This window comes from Aquarana catesbeiana, linkage group LG07, assembly GCF_042186555.1.
Source record: "Aquarana catesbeiana isolate 2022-GZ linkage group LG07, ASM4218655v1, whole genome shotgun sequence".
In the NCBI taxonomy this organism is placed as follows: Eukaryota; Metazoa; Chordata; class Amphibia; order Anura; family Ranidae; genus Aquarana; species Aquarana catesbeiana.
In genome coordinates, this window is record NC_133330.1 from 253,222,017 (window position 1) to 253,237,938 (window position 15,922).

Genomic DNA, 15,922 nt, shown 5'->3' on the forward strand with positions numbered 1-15,922 from the left:
TTGACAGTTAAACAAATTGTATTTAAATGCAGACAGTGGGGTTGATTTACTAAAACTGGAAAAAAGCAAAATCTGGTGCAGCTGTGCTTGGTAGCCAATCAGCTTCTAACTTCAGCTTGTTCAATGAAGCTTTGACAGTAAAAAAAAGGGGAGCTGATTGGTTTCTATGCACCAGATTTTACACTCTCCAGTTTTAGTAAATCAACCCCAGTTAATGTGGCTACTCTTCCTAGAAGTGGGTGCCCATCCAAAATGACTCCCAAGGCACAACGCAGAATCCTCAATAAGGTAAAGAAGAACTCATGAATAACAGCTAAAGATTTGAAGACATCACTAGAATTGGCAAACTGAAAAAAATGGTGAAAGTGAGCGCTAAATCAAAAATCTACAGCTGCTGGCAAAAAGGCAATATACCAAATCCTTCAAATCAATAAACATAAAAAATGTGCAGCGCTGTGGAATTATATGTGTAGTCCTAAAAAAGTCCTTCTCTATTAATCAGAAAAAACATGAAAATTATCCAGTGATCGAACTTGATAAATGTGAAGTAGTTCAACCAATATAGGGATTGAAGGCTTACCGGAACTACTGGCTGCACAATCAAGTACAGCAAATACGCCTGGGTTATGCCAATCCTTTGAGATTGAGGGTATATATTTACATGTCTTACTGCTGCATTAAATTAGCATCCATTACTGGAAGGAAATCTAGTATATTACGCCCACTTCCTGTTCAGCAGACATGTTGCTTATACTGCAGTAAGGAAAGCATGGGAATAGCTCCACAATTTCTTAAAACTGGCCTTGGAAGCATAAGTCTGTATGTAGGCTGTCACTGGTACTCAATTAAGTAGTATGTGTTCTACTAATTACTGCATTTTTATGTGTGTTTGGTGGTAATTTCTGCCAGGGAGTTCCTTTAGCTAGGCCTAATTTCTGTTAGCCAATGCTTTACACTAATGTAGCATGCCTGACTGTACTTGCATTTTGTAATGTAATGTTTAATGCTAATGCATACTTTATAATTTGTGTTTTGAAGTTTTACAAACAAACTTAAACCTAAAAGATTTAAAAAACTTAAAAAACTTAAACAAACTTAAAAAATATCTAATTCTCAGTAAAGATTACAACTGTTAACCCTTCAGGGACACGAGAAGAGGAGGATCTGGGCTGCTCTGTGCCAAACCACTGCACAGAGCAGGTAAGTATAACATGTTTGTTATTTTTAAACAAAAAAATCTGAGACTTTAGTATCACTTTAATGAGTGGAGAAGAAAAGAAAACTTGCCAGTTTGTTGTGTAATTTGTTCAAGTGCCTTTGCAGCATCTGGTCCAAGAGCTATAACATGTATTATTGCCCCGCTGTTTATTAAGTTAGAATGACAGGCAGTAGGGAAGGATGAATCCTCTCCATCTGATAGCAAAACAAGTTCTGTACCATAAGATGACTTATCACTGGTTCCTTTATTTACCTGGAAGTTATAAAAGCAAAATATTAGACAAATTCATAATAACTCAAGAACTACCATGGAGTTCAGGTGTATTCCTTAAAATTATCTAGGCAGGCTTGTGGACAATAGTACGGGTGGTGGTAAGGTGTCTTTTACCTTATCCTTCTCTGCGGCTTTGATAATACCACAATTGCAGTTGTATCCAAGTGATGGTATTTTAATTGCTTTACACCCTTTGCGCAGAGGGCACAGGGCACACTGTAAATGTACCTATCATAGCAGTTGTCAAAGTGTCTGTGTTCTGCAAGTATACATGTGTCTGTTAAAGGGAATGAGTGGTACTAGGTTATCTGCATTAGTATGCACATTGCCCTTAACTTATCACATCTGCATGATAACAAGAAGGACTATAGGGGGGTGTCTACAACATCCAGGCTGCTGATGAACAAAATGGATAATGCTGGATGTCATCCAAACTGAAAGTCATCCAGTGGCAATAGGCAGGAATGAAACTTTGGGAGGGCAGTGAGAACAGCCCGGTAGCATGCTAGAACCATTGTTACAGTCGTGCACATTCAAAAACAGATCAAACAATTCAGATATGGAATCTCCTGTATTTTCAAGATCACAGATTCATTTTAAATGAGAAATACACCCCCTTTTTGCATTTGTTATATACATGAAAACATTTAGCTGCATGATGTGTGCTAGTGCTCTGGGATCTCAAGGCAGCATTTACCACCAAAGATAAACTAGAGCTGAAGTTCAGCCTTATAGCAAAAATTTAGTTAACAAAAATTTGTGAGATAGAAATTTCCCCTCTGCAGAGCAGACAAACTATGGGGTTGGTTTACTAAAACTGGAGAGCGCAAACGCTGGTGTAGCTGTGTATGGTAGCCGATAGACATGTGCAATTAGTTTCGTACGAATCGAAAATCCGTACGAATTTCCGGAAATTTTTACATTCGTACGAAGCCGAAATACGAATTTTTATGCATACAAATTCTGTACGAAATTTCGTTTACGAATTTCAGATCCAAATTCATAACAAACATTCGTAATTGTTACGAAAATTTAACAAACCTAAAAGTTAAGAACCCAGGAAGTCAGCACAGCACAGGGATGATGGGAGCCCCTCATAATGATAAATTCATCATAACGAAAATTGGTAATTGTTACGAAAAGTTAACGAACCTAAAAGTTAAAAACCCAGGAAGTCAGCACAGCACAGGGATGGTGGGAACCCCACATAATGGGCACAACGGGTGTACCCTCAGACCCGGGAACTCAGCACAGGGATGGTGGGAACCCCTCATAATGGACACAGCAGGTGTACAGACCTGGGAATTCAGCACAGGGATGGATGGAACCCTATAACCTGATAACACCAAATTTTACACCTCTGCTCCCTAATCGCACCTGTGACCTTGTAACACTAATGAGTCACATGACACCGGGGAGGGAAAATGGCTAATTGGGTCCAATTTTTACATTTTCACTTAGGATGTACTCACTTTTGTTGCCAGTGGTTTAGACATGAATTGCTGTGTGTTGAGTTATTTTGAGGGGACAGTAAATTTACACTGTTATACAAGCTGTACACTCACTACTTTACATTGTAGAAAAGTGTAATTTCTTTAGTGTTGTCACATAAAAAGATATAATAAAATATTTACAAAAATGTGAGGGGTGTACTCACTTTTGTGAGATACTGTATGTATGGGCTTGCAAAGATTTGAATGTTTTACATATGTGCCTGACTATTAAAACTTTACAAGGACTTGACAACTTTTTTAACAATAACTTACATCAATTCCCCTCATAAGTCCAGCACAAATATTTGTTCCTCCGCTTGCTACTCGGGGAAGAAGTGCTTTAAGTTGTTGTCGCTGCTGATCACTGAAAACATGAACTAATGAAGAAAGTGTTGTAGCGGCGCTCGAAAATGAAACAATTCCAACACGTGATCCATCTTCTACGATCTGAATGAGAAATACTTCTGCAGCCTGGTACAGCCTCTGAATGCGATTGTACTGTAATTGATAAATTCGCGTTAATACAATATCCATGTTTCTTCCTACCTTTGGCACAGAAGCACACATACATACACTGCGGCCATGTTAACTAGCTCTCCAACATACTGTACAAACCTTTTTGTAGGAAATTAACCCTAAGGCTCCAGTAATGTAAACCAAAATCATTATTATTATACAGGATTTATATTGCGCCAACAGTTTACGCAGTGCTTTACAATATACGGTAAAAGGGTGACAGTACAGTTACATTACAATAAAATACAAGAGGGTTAAGGGGGCCCTGCTCATGAGAGCTTACAATCAAAGCGGGTGGGACAAGTGGTACAAAAGGTTATAACTGTGGGGGATGAGGTGATGGAAGTGATAAAAGATTAGTTGGAGGTGTGATAGGCTTTCCTGAAGAAGTGAGTTTTTAGGGATCATCTAAAGGCAGCCAGAGTAGGAGATAGCTAAACAGATTGAGGTAGAGAGTTCCAGAGGATGGGAGAGGCTCTGGAGAAGTCATTCCAAACTATGTTCACTTTCTACATTCTATATTGTTTTTATGTCAACACTTTAAAAATTTTAAAACACAAATCCAAATGTACACAGATTATCCTAATTTAAATAAAAAATGCTTACAGCTCCCATGCTTCCTGAGACATCAAGTACTAAAGTGACCACTCTGTCTGATGCCTGCAGCAATGAGAAGGTGGGTTCAGGAATTGGTCCAGTTGTTTGTGGGGTGGAACGTATATCAGTGGAGTCCTTGATCACATCCCATGTACTGCGATAGTTGCACATCCTGTTCTGTAAATTTGGTGCCTCCACGTTATGGTTAGTAGCATCACAGAATGCAGTTACCTAAAAAAAAAAAATGATATTAATGATAATATATTAGTATTAAAACTGGAACCTTATTATAACATTTTTGCAACTAAAGAAAATATTTGATGTGGTTTTTAACAAATACAATTTCCCCAGCAGTTTTTAACTGTCATGAGTGGTTATCAATCTGGATGAGCAGCTTCGGGTTCAGTCCAAACCCACTAATTTTGCTGGCCAAACTAAATGCGGTTCTAGGGATGCGCTGTGATGTCATTAACCAAATATAGTCATGTCTATATTTGATCGTTGATGTCACTCTAGAACCCCCTTTGTTTACATTCTCAAGAGCTTTCATGATGGGATCAGACATGGTGGCAAGTTTTTTCCTTCTGCGTGTCAGGCTAGGCAGGAAGTCGAGTGAGGGCAAGATGGCCCCCACTCGGCTTTATGTCTTTCGAGGACTCGAGTGACCTTCCAGTTCTCGAGCATAAAGAAATTGTTTTTTTTTTTTTAACGTCAAAGTCAGTGTCATTTTTTTTTTCATTTGCTTTTAAAGGTAAAAGTGATCTGGAATCTTTTTGACCCCAAATCTCTCAATAAAGAGGACCTGCCATGCTAAAAAATAGTGACAGTGTAAAATTAAAAAATAAAAAGTAAAATAAATTAAAAAAAAAATTTAAAGCACCCCATCCCTCCGTACTCACACGCAGAAGCAACACAATATGTAAGTCGCGCCTGCATATTTAAACACTGTTTAAACCACCCATGTAAGGTATTACCGCAATCGTTAGAGCAAGAGCAATAATTCTAGCACCAGACCTCCTCTGTAATTCTAAGCAGTTAACCTAGAAAAAATTTTCAAGCGTCACCTATGGAAATTTTTAAGTACTGTAGTTTGTTGCTATTCCACAAGTGCGTGCAATTTTAAAGCATGACATGTTAGATATGTATTTACTCGGCGTAACATCTTTCACATTATACCATAAAAATGGGGTTAATGAAGTGGTTTTTTTTAATTCATTAAAGAGTATTTTTTCCCCCAAAAAAATTAAGTTTAAAAGACTGCTGCGCAAATGAAGTGTGAAATAACATATTACAACAATCACCATTTTATTCTCTACGATCTCTGCTAATAAAAATATATAATGTTTGGGGGTTCTAAGTAATTTTCTAGTAAAAATACAAAAAAGGCCTGGTCTTCAAGTGGTTAATGGCGTCAGACAGAAAAGGAATTGGGGGGGATTTCTAACTCTTCTCCATTCTGTCCAAAACTAAAAATAATCTTTGTTTTTTATAATGAAAATAATTATTTTAGTAAGTCCTCCTACTTGAATAGGCATAATAGACATATTATATGTGTTTGCATATGAGAAGTCATAAAGCAGCCAATTGACATGACATCAGCCTTCTGAAGGTGAGCAAGCAAATGGAAAATGATTTACTAAATGTGATATTTTAACAATGTATACATAATAACACCTTCATTGTGGTCAATGTATAACTTATCATTTAAAACAAGTATTATAATGAGTATTTGTGTATAAGGCCTTCTTCCAGCATAACATAACATGAACCTACATCCTACAGAGGAGATACTTGGGCTTTATGACAAAAGGGTGGCACCCTCAAAAATGAGTTGTCTAGTAACCTACATACACAGAAAGGCGGTGATTATCAGTGGTTCTGTTGGTTAGCTAAGCTGCAGAGTTCAGTACATGGGGCACGATTATCATCCACCTAGGACTGTGACAAAGGGAGTCCAGGACTGTAGAGCAATACCACTGGCCATGGTATTGCTCGCTCCAATGGTCTCATTGTCAGCAAGTCCATCAACATGTCACCCTTTCCTACTGCTTAATGTGAGTGCCAAATTTGTTCTTTTTAACAAAGTGTTTACAACAATAATACAGTTGGTAGAATCTCTTGTTCCTATGTTTTCCATTATATTCCATAGAGGAAAGCCTAGGCTATCTTCTCCTGTCTGTCCACCTTATTTCTAAAAACGTCATAGTATATAACAAATTACAAGGAAGAGCTACTAATATACGGCACCACTGATTATTCAATTTTTTATATGGTGTCATGACATACTTACATCATTTAATGCCTGTAAATACATTATAGAGCCTTGGGAAGTTTGGCTTATATCAGGTAGAAAAATACAGTTATCATCATACAGTCCAGTATCTCTGTGAGGGATGCATTTACAGCCAGGATTGGTGCATGTATCTTCCCTGTAAACACCTTTAAGTTCAAATGAACACCTGTTAAAGAAATAATAAGTTCTAGTGTAAGTAAAGAACTGAACTCAGATGGAGCCATTTTTAAGAAGAATGGCAGCTCATTCTAACAGTAAGCAATTTTTAAGACACAGTGACCACAGCTACCACTTCGGTGGCAGCATTGGACGCCCCGTTGGGGGTATATACAGTGGTAATGGAAAGTATTCAGACCCCCTTAAATTTTTCACTCTTTGTTTTATTGCAGACATTTGCTAAAATCATTGAAGTTCATTTTTTCTCCTCATTAATGTACACACAGCACCCCATATTGACAGAAAAACACAGAATTTTTGACATTTTTGCAGATTTATTAAAAAAGAAAAACTGAAATATCACATGGTCCTAAGTATTCAGACCCTTTGCTGTGACACTCATATATTTAACTTAGGTGCTGTCCATTTCTTCTGATCATCCTTGAGATGGTTCTACACCTTCATTTGTGTCCAGCTGTGTTTGATTATACTGATTGGACTTGATTAGGAAAGCCACACACCTGTCTATATAAGACTTTACAGCTCACAGTGCATGTCAGAGCAAATGAGAATCATGAGGTCAAAGGAACTGCCTGAAGAGCTCAGAGACAGAATTGTGGCAAGGCACAGATCTGGCCAAGGTTACAAAAACATTTCTGCTGCACATAAGGTTCCTAAGAGCACAGTGACCTCCCTAATCCTTAAATGGAAGACGTTTGGGACCACCAGAACCCTTCCTGGAGCTGGCCGTCCGGCCAAACTGAGTTATCGGGGGAGAAGAGCCTTGGTGAGAGAGGTAAAGAAGAACCCAAAGATCACTGTGGCTGAGCTCCAGAGATGCAGTCGGGAGATGGGAGAAAGTTGTAGGAAGTCTACCATCACTTCAGCCCTCCACCAGTTGCGGCTTTATGGCAGAGTGGCCCGACGGAAGCCTCTCCTCAGTGCAAGACACATGAAAGTCCGCATGGAGTTTGCAAAAAAAACACCTGAAGGACTCCAAGATGGTGAGAAATAAGATTCTCTGGTCTGATGAGACCAAGATAGAAATTTTTGGCTTTAATTCTAAGCGGTATGTGTTGAGAAATCCAGGCACTGCTCATCACCTGTCCAATACAGTCCCAACATTGAAGCATGGTGGTGGCAGCATCATGCTGTGGGGGTGTTTTTCAGCTGCAGGGACAGGACAACTGGTTTCAATCAAGGGAAAGATGAATGCGGCCAAGTACAGGGATATCCTGGACGAAAACCTTCTGCAGAGTGCTCAGGACCTCAGACTGGGCCGAAGGTTTACCTTCTAACAAGACAATGACCCTAAGCACACAGCTAAAATAACGAAGGAGTGGCATCACAACAACTCCGTGACTGTTCTTGAATGGCCCAGCCAGAGCCCTGACTTAAACCCAATTGAGCATCTCTGGAGAGACCTAAAAATGGCTGTCCACCAACGTTTACCATCCAATCTGACAGAACTGGAGAGAATCTGCAAGGAGGAATGGCAGAGGATCCCCAAATCCAGGTGTGAAAAACTTGTTGCATCTTTCCTAAAAAGACTCATGGCTGTATTAGATCAAAAGGGTGCTTCTACTAAATACTGAGCAAAGGGTCTGAATACTTAGGACCATGTGATATTTCAGTTTTTCTTTTTTTAATAAATCTGCAAAAATGTCAACAATTCTGAGTTTTTCTGTCAATATGGGGTGCTGTGTGTACATTAATGAGGAAAAAAATGAACTTACATGATTTTTAGCAATATATATATATATATATATATATATATATATATATATATATATATATATGGGGACAGCTGGCGAGGCTAGATAGGACAGCTAGATAGGACAGCTGGCGAGGCTAGATAGGACACATTTGTTTATGGGAACCCCAGGGAGGGGATCACACCTCAATGGCCTCTCGCACTGGTGAGCAATAATCTTTGGAGGAATTAGTAGATGAGTCTTTCTTTTTGACTTATGTTAGTGATACACTTTTTTTCCCTATATCCTGTTCACAGAACCCTGTGACTTTTACTCCCCTTCTTGCCCAGGCCAATTTTCAGCTTTCAGCGCTGTTGCACTTTAAATGACAATTGCGCAGTCATGCTACACTATACACAAATGGAATTTGTATCCTTTTGTTTACACAACTAGAGCTTTCTTTTGGTGGCATTTAATCACCACTTGGTTTTTACTTTTTGCTTAATAAACGGGAAAAAAAAATGTTGAAAATAAAAATGCATTTTTCTAAGTTTCTGTTATAAAATTTTACAAATCAAATTTTGTTCTCCAATAATTTAGGTCAACATGTATTCTGCTACATTTCTTTGGTAAAAAAAACCCAAATCAGTGTATATTATTAGAGTCTTCAAACAATGGTCAATTTCTGAAAATTGATCAATCCTGATGTACTGACGGCCTATCTCATTTCTTGAGGCTCAAAAACGCCAGGACAGTACAAATATTCACCAAATGACCCGTTTTTTTTTTTTTTTTTTTAATAAACAGTCCAAAGTATTTAGTAAGAGTCATGGTGAGTTTTTTGAAGTTGTAAATTTTTGTCATAATTTTTTGGAAAAAAAAAAAAAAAAAAATTTTTTTTTTTTTTTTTTTACATACGGTCACCATTTCAGTACAGCATTGTCATATAACTGACTGGTGACAGTATGAATAAAAAAAAATAATAAAAAATGTTTGTTTTTCTTTTGTTTTTTATTACAATTTTTTTTTTACACACTGTGACCAGAGCAATAAAATGTTACCTAATATAGGTAGGTGATCAGTATTTTTTTTTTCCACATTATGATTGCTTATAGTAGTGCATTATATTGCAATAAGCAATCATTTTACTGAATGAAACCAGAGCTAATCACATGGTACAGATGGGCTGTGATTGGCCCTGTCTGTACCATGTGATCACACTGACCAATCACAGCTAGCAACACAATTGTACACAATGGATGGCATGAAAAGAAGCCACCCATTGTGTACAACTGTCATGTGACCTGCTGTAATTGGTCACGGCAGTCACATGGTACTCTGATCAGTCCTCGGCTGTGTCTGGTGGACGCAGCTGGTGACAGATCATGCTGCTGCACTGTGGATCAACGAGAGGCCCACCCAGCCGTCATATTGTAATAGGCTTGGCGGGAACTGGTTAAAGTCCAACTCTGGGAAACTTTAAAATTATACATTGCCATGGGGCTGCATCCCCCACTGCACACTACAAGAGTTAACTGCATGTTTTGTCTAAGAAAGAGGAAAAGCATGTTTACCTACCCAACTGTCTGCTACCAAGGCAGGTGGTTCTCCTCATACTCCAGCTGTGAACTGTCCCTCAGTGTCATGACATCCAATGCAGGGCTAAAGACCCTACCCTGGTCTAGATGACATCAGAACCTTAGGCCACTGGAGTGTGGGGGAAAAGACGCTGCAGGGGCCGGTGTAGCAACACGAATGAAGGAATGGGTAAATATAATTTCTTTTCTGTGTCCCTTAATGAGCAATTAACTTATGCAGTGTGGGTGCAGCCCCAGTGCAAGGGAGAATTTTAAAGTTTCCCAGTTGGGCTTTAAAGTAAACTTCAGTAGTTTTGTAGCACCCTGGGGTTTAGTCAGGGAGATCCTCACAAATTTACTTGCCAGGAGCAGTTACCCTGGTCAATTGCACTTTTCTCTTCTACCGCTGGGTGGCCGGGTACTTGGAGGTACTAGATATAAGAAGGGCAACCCAAGGTCAGGTTATGGGTATATGGGACGTCTCAGCCAATGGGCAGGGGTTTTCTTGAATCCCTTGGCCTGTTGGAAGAACCTATATATTTCGGATGAGGCCGGTGATCTATGTTCTGTGTCACCTGGACGGCTGTCTGTGTGGACGTGTGTCGTACGCCCCAGGCTGCTAGGCCAGAGATTGAGCCTATCCCGGGGGCATCTGGCTGCCAGGCTGTATGAGGGCCTATCCAGAAGTAAGAGGGCAGCGCAAGTTTGGGATTGCGGCTTGCAGTCCAACCAGAAGTGATGGTTGCACAAGCCGGAGAACCTGTCATAGTCGGAGGTAGAAGGGAAGCTGTCACAACTAAGGGACCAATCACCTTTACCAGGGACCACAGTGAGTAACCGAAGCAAGTATCAGAGCAGCATTCTCACCAAACGGGCACAGTGGAGAATCAGGAAACTTCAGGCGGTGATCAAGTCAGGGACCCAACTAACGGAGGTGACGCTTGCAGTGCAGCCTTGTGAGTCAAGCCAGGGACCGAGCCAGTTAGCAGGGGTGAAGCTTAAAAAGTATCTGAGACTTCCGGTTCCGGCGCCACATGAGGAGGAGGTAGGAACCCTCAGCTCCCGCTGCACTCTCCACTAAACCGGCCTAAAAACCCAGCTAAAGCCTCGGGGAGACCCCCCCTTACACCGCCACACAGAGGGGACACATATGGATCGCTTTGGGGAGCGATCATACGCCCGAGCGGCGTCCGCCTCACTGACACAGGCAGAAGGGACAGAGACAGGCGCAGCTAAAATGGCGGCCGTGATTTCTCCAGCAGAACAGCTGCAGCCGCCTCCACAGCCTCCACAACTGCCCACCTTACATCCCTCAGCCCCAGTAACCATAGCTGCTGACCCTGCTTCACCTGAAGGCATAGCCCAGGCAGTTGTAGCGCTGCTGGGACCGACTCTAGCTACCACAGTGGACACAGCAGTAAGCAGAGGGCTAGAGATGCTGCATGCAGAAGTACAGGCACAAGCACAGAGGATTTCACTCACGGAGGAACGGATCTCCTCCTTGGAAGATGAAGCTGCTGCCACATCAGCTGCTGTAGCACGTATGAGCATTACCCACAGAGAAATCTGGGAAAAACTCGACGATCTCGAAAATCGTTCGAGACGAAACAATTTGAGGATAATAGGACTTCCTGAATCAATTACTACTCAACAATTAACAAACATATGTGCACAGATCATTCCTGAACAACTGGGCCTTCGCATACCATGCATAGTAGAAAGAGCGCATCGCATTGGGCAATATACGGAAACCCGCATAAAACCCCGACATGTTATTGTCAAATATTTGAACTATGCAGATAAGAATGCCATCATGCAAAGGTTTCGTCGCTCCCGCTCACTAACAGTTGATGGCGCGAAACTGCTATTATTCGCGGACTACTCTGTTGAGGTCATGAATAAGCGCAAAGCATTTTCTCCAATATGCTCCATTCTATACAACAACCAGCTCAGATTCTCCTTGGTTTACCCGGCAACTCTTCGAGTTCAAACCCACGATGGAGAACAACTCACCTTCACCACACCTGACGAAGCGGAAAAATTTGTCTCTACCCTGAACACGGAAATGGAACATAACTCAACAGAGGACTATGCTACTGCATCGGGGACCTCTTCATCTTCATATGCAAAACCCCAGCGTAGCCCAACCAAACCCCCATACAAGCGTCTTCGTGCTGCACAGAAAGAGGATCGTTCGGGATACCGCTGATGACCTACATAAGGCCAGATGTTGCTCCACCTATCTGAGAGACGGGTAGTACTACTCTCCCCATATGCTCCCTTTACTCTTTCCTTACGTTGCTTCTATATTTTTCACGCCTTATATGCCTAAGTGAATAGCCGCAGTTAATACTGCAACATGCTGCTATACTTGGACACGGTTTTGTTTGTTCAATATTTGTTTGATTAATCATAATGGTATCGTATTTCTTTTTTGGGCTACACTGTTTAACCACAACTGAGGCTTCAATTGCAGATCTAATCCTCTGATTCCCCTTACTTCCAATTCTATTTTACAAAATCAATCCTTCAAAGACGCCGCCCTCTTTGGTGAAGACTTGCTATCCCCCTTGTAAAACCTCAGTCCCTAAGTCTCCCAATTTACTCAAATTCCCTCCTCAATCCCCTTCTACCCCCCTCCCTCTGGCTTAAAACCTGAAGCTGAGAGTGAGGCGGGAGATCGATGGGAGCCGTGAGAAGTAATAGAACCTCATGTGGAAAAAAGTGAAGCCCATCATACATGTTAAAGGTTTTTCCCATTTAACCTCTGCCAAGCGGTTCTTTATTATTGATCTTAGACATGTTTACCTATCGACTGTAATCACCTGTTCAATACCTATAACCTCAGGAAGCTTAGGTGACTTTCAGATTACAGATGCATTGCCCGATTGGGGACATTATTCCATATCCTTAACCCAATATATTCCTCAACATCGGACATGGCCTCTTCAACCGGTGAGAACCACTTAAAATTTATTTCATGGAATGTTAAGGGACTCCGCTCTCCATGTAAGCGGATGGCTATCCTTAGACATCTAAAACGTCTTCAGACAGATGTGGCCCTGCTACAGGAAACGCACCTGTCTGCAGACGATCTACCACGCTTACGTAAATTATGGGTAGGTACAGTATATGGATCGCCTGCAATAGGCCGCAAAGCAGGTGTAGCCATATTAATACATAAAAACTTAAAACATACATTAAGAGACGTTAGGATCGACTCATCAGGCCGCAAAATGACCCTGCACCTGACATTAGACAACAAACAAGTGGCTGTCACTAACATATATGCTCCTAACTCACCAGACACATCCTTCTTCCAAGACATGGTGCAATGGACACTCTCTGCTCCTGAGACACTACACCTCGTAGGAGGAGACTTCAACTCGGTCATATCCACACTAGCAGACCGCACAGGATATTCAACCCACCGAACACATAATCCCACATCGCAGACGCCTGACTCTACTTTATTGGCGCAAGCTATTGCTTCCATGCAATATGTTGATACTTGGCGTCTATACCACCCGACAGATAGGGAATACACCTTCTTCTCACCCCCACACAACTCCTTTTCACGCATTGATTACTTTTTTGCCTCCCCTGCACTAATCAACACCCTCTGCGAAACAGAAATTTTAGACGCTAGAATATCAGATCATAGCCCCATATCTATACACATGACACAGATGGCACCTTCATCTCCTTCGCCCATATGGCGATTTCCACCTTACTTGATGGACAACCAAGACTTTCAACACACGTTAAACACAGCTTGGAACGACTATGTCTCCACCAATGGAGCTCATATTACCGAACCCAATCTCTTCTGGGAAGCTGGCAAAGCCTTCCTCAGAGGGACGATCATTTCATATACCACACAATTCAAAAAACACTCTAAACAACAATACCGGCAAGCTAGTGAAGCACTACGTACAGCCCATGACTGTCTGACTCTAAATCGCACACCCGAAAATATCCGAACATGGAGACAAGCTAAGTGCACGTTTGATCTTTGGGCGGAACAACAGGAGGCGGCTAGGATGGCATACTCTAAACTACACTTCCACAGGTATGGCAACAAAGCTGGTAAACTACTGGCTAAACTATGTGCAGGAACGAGACGACCCACCCGTATCTCCACTTTGAGAAATGCGGATGGATCCCTTATTACATCTACTGATGAAATCAGTAACATACTCACAAAATATTACACAGATTTATATGCTGCTGACCAAACTGACCCAACCACTACGGAAGCCCTCCTATCCAAAGTACATCTGCCCAAACTTCAAGCTGTACAACTAGAGGCACTTAATGCACCTATCACAACCGACGATATCCGACGAACGATCAAAAATATGTCATCTACTAAAGCCCCAGGTCCAGACGGCTACACAGCTGAATTTTATAAAATGACCAACGACTTCATCCCAGACACCCTAAAACACGTATATGCAGCCATGTGGGATGGGGGACCATATCTCCCTACAGGGACACAAGCCCACATAAAACTGATAGCTAAAAAAGGAAAAGACCCCCAACTCCCAGGCTCTTATCGCCCAATTTCCCTCATAAACGTAGACGTCAAAATTCTCTCTAAAATTATTGCGTCCCGCTTAGCACATCTTCTCCCTTCATTGCTACACCCAGCTCAATCGGGATTTGTTTCAGGTCGATCAGCCACTTTGAACATACGAAAAGTACTAATGGCGCTGCACTACGCTACAACCCACCCAGACCAGGATGTCGCTATTATATCATTAGATGCCGAAAAGGCTTTTGACAACGTTAATTGGTCTTGGCTATTTCGAGTACTACAACAATTTGGCTTCACGGGCTCTATCTTAAATTTCCTTCAACAAATGTATGCATCCCCGACGGCACGACTGGTCACCCCTGACTTCGTATCGGCCTCGATCCCTCTGACCAAGGGAACGAGACAGGGCTGCCCACTTTCCCCCTTACTTTTTAACTTAGCCATAGAACCACTTTCCAGACTACTCAACGCACAAGATGGGGTTAGCGGGATCACAATAGGAGACCAAGTTCTCAGATCCGCTTTATTCGCGGACGACATATTGTTGTTCTCCACTAATCCTCTTTCAGACTTTGAAAAACTGCAAGAACTCTTTGCGGCTTTTCAATCGAGCTCGGGCTTTAAAATTAACCTCGATAAAAGCGAAATCTTGCCACTACACACACGATTATCAACTAAATGGAAACATCTATCACCATTCACAGTGACGACCCGATATATTACCTATCTAGGCATACACATAGGACGCGAACCCTCTTCTCTTTATGTACTTAACTACCCACCTTTAATAACCAAGATTGTGCAGGAGTTGGAAGCTTGGGCGGCCCTCCCCCTCTCGCTCTTTGGGAGATGTCACTTATTCAAAATGGTGTCGTTTGCGCGCTTGCTTTATCCAATGCAGACCATACCTTTATTACTAAAACACTCAGATGTACAGAAAATATATAAAGCATTAACTACTTTTATTTGGTCTCGCAAAAAAACACGTATTGCACTACAAAAATTATGTCTCCCGAAGTCCGAGGGTGGGGCGGGTCTACCCAATTTACGTTTTTATAATCTGTCCTGTTTGCTTAGGCAAGGGTTGGATTGGCTAAACGGAAAATCGAAATACTGCAATACCTCTCTTGAAGGTGCCATGACTTCACCTCACACGTTATCAGCTATCCTCCATTCTAACCTCAACGCTCTACCACCTCACCTCAAGTCAAATACACTTATCAGAGATACTATAATTGCCTGGAGGGAGACACGAAAATTATTGGGGCTCCCCTCAAATATCTCAAGACATCTACCCATCCAAGGAAACCCTATGTTTCTCCCATCCACGATGCACAAAGCGTTTGACCAATGGGGATCCAATGGCCTCACGAAAGTAATCTCCGTATACCAAGGCAACTCGGGACGTTTCAAACCTTTTCGGTCACTGGCAAGCGAATTCTCCTTACCATCAAAACATATATTCTTCTACTTCCAATTAATCGACTATTTGAAGTCTTGCTATGGACCCAAATCTGACCCCTTCCAGAAATCCTTCATAGACACGGTACTACTGCAAAATGAC

At 41.5% G+C, this 15,922-nt stretch overlaps 1 protein-coding gene across 1 annotated transcript in view; it reads right to left on the reverse strand.

The window, feature by feature from the left end:
• Positions 1 to 15,922, reverse strand: part of LOC141103524 (calcium-activated chloride channel regulator 1-like) — a 68,317-nt gene that overhangs the window by 22,540 nt on the left and 29,855 nt on the right. The window contains exons 5-8 of the mRNA XM_073593201.1: positions 6,389 to 6,557; positions 4,108 to 4,329; positions 3,259 to 3,483; positions 1,288 to 1,471 (exon numbers count right to left, since the gene is read on the reverse strand). Coding sequence (XP_073449302.1) covers positions 1,288 to 1,471; positions 3,259 to 3,483; positions 4,108 to 4,329; positions 6,389 to 6,557 — 800 coding nt within the window. The remainder of the gene's footprint in view (positions 1 to 1,287; positions 1,472 to 3,258; positions 3,484 to 4,107; positions 4,330 to 6,388; positions 6,558 to 15,922) is intronic.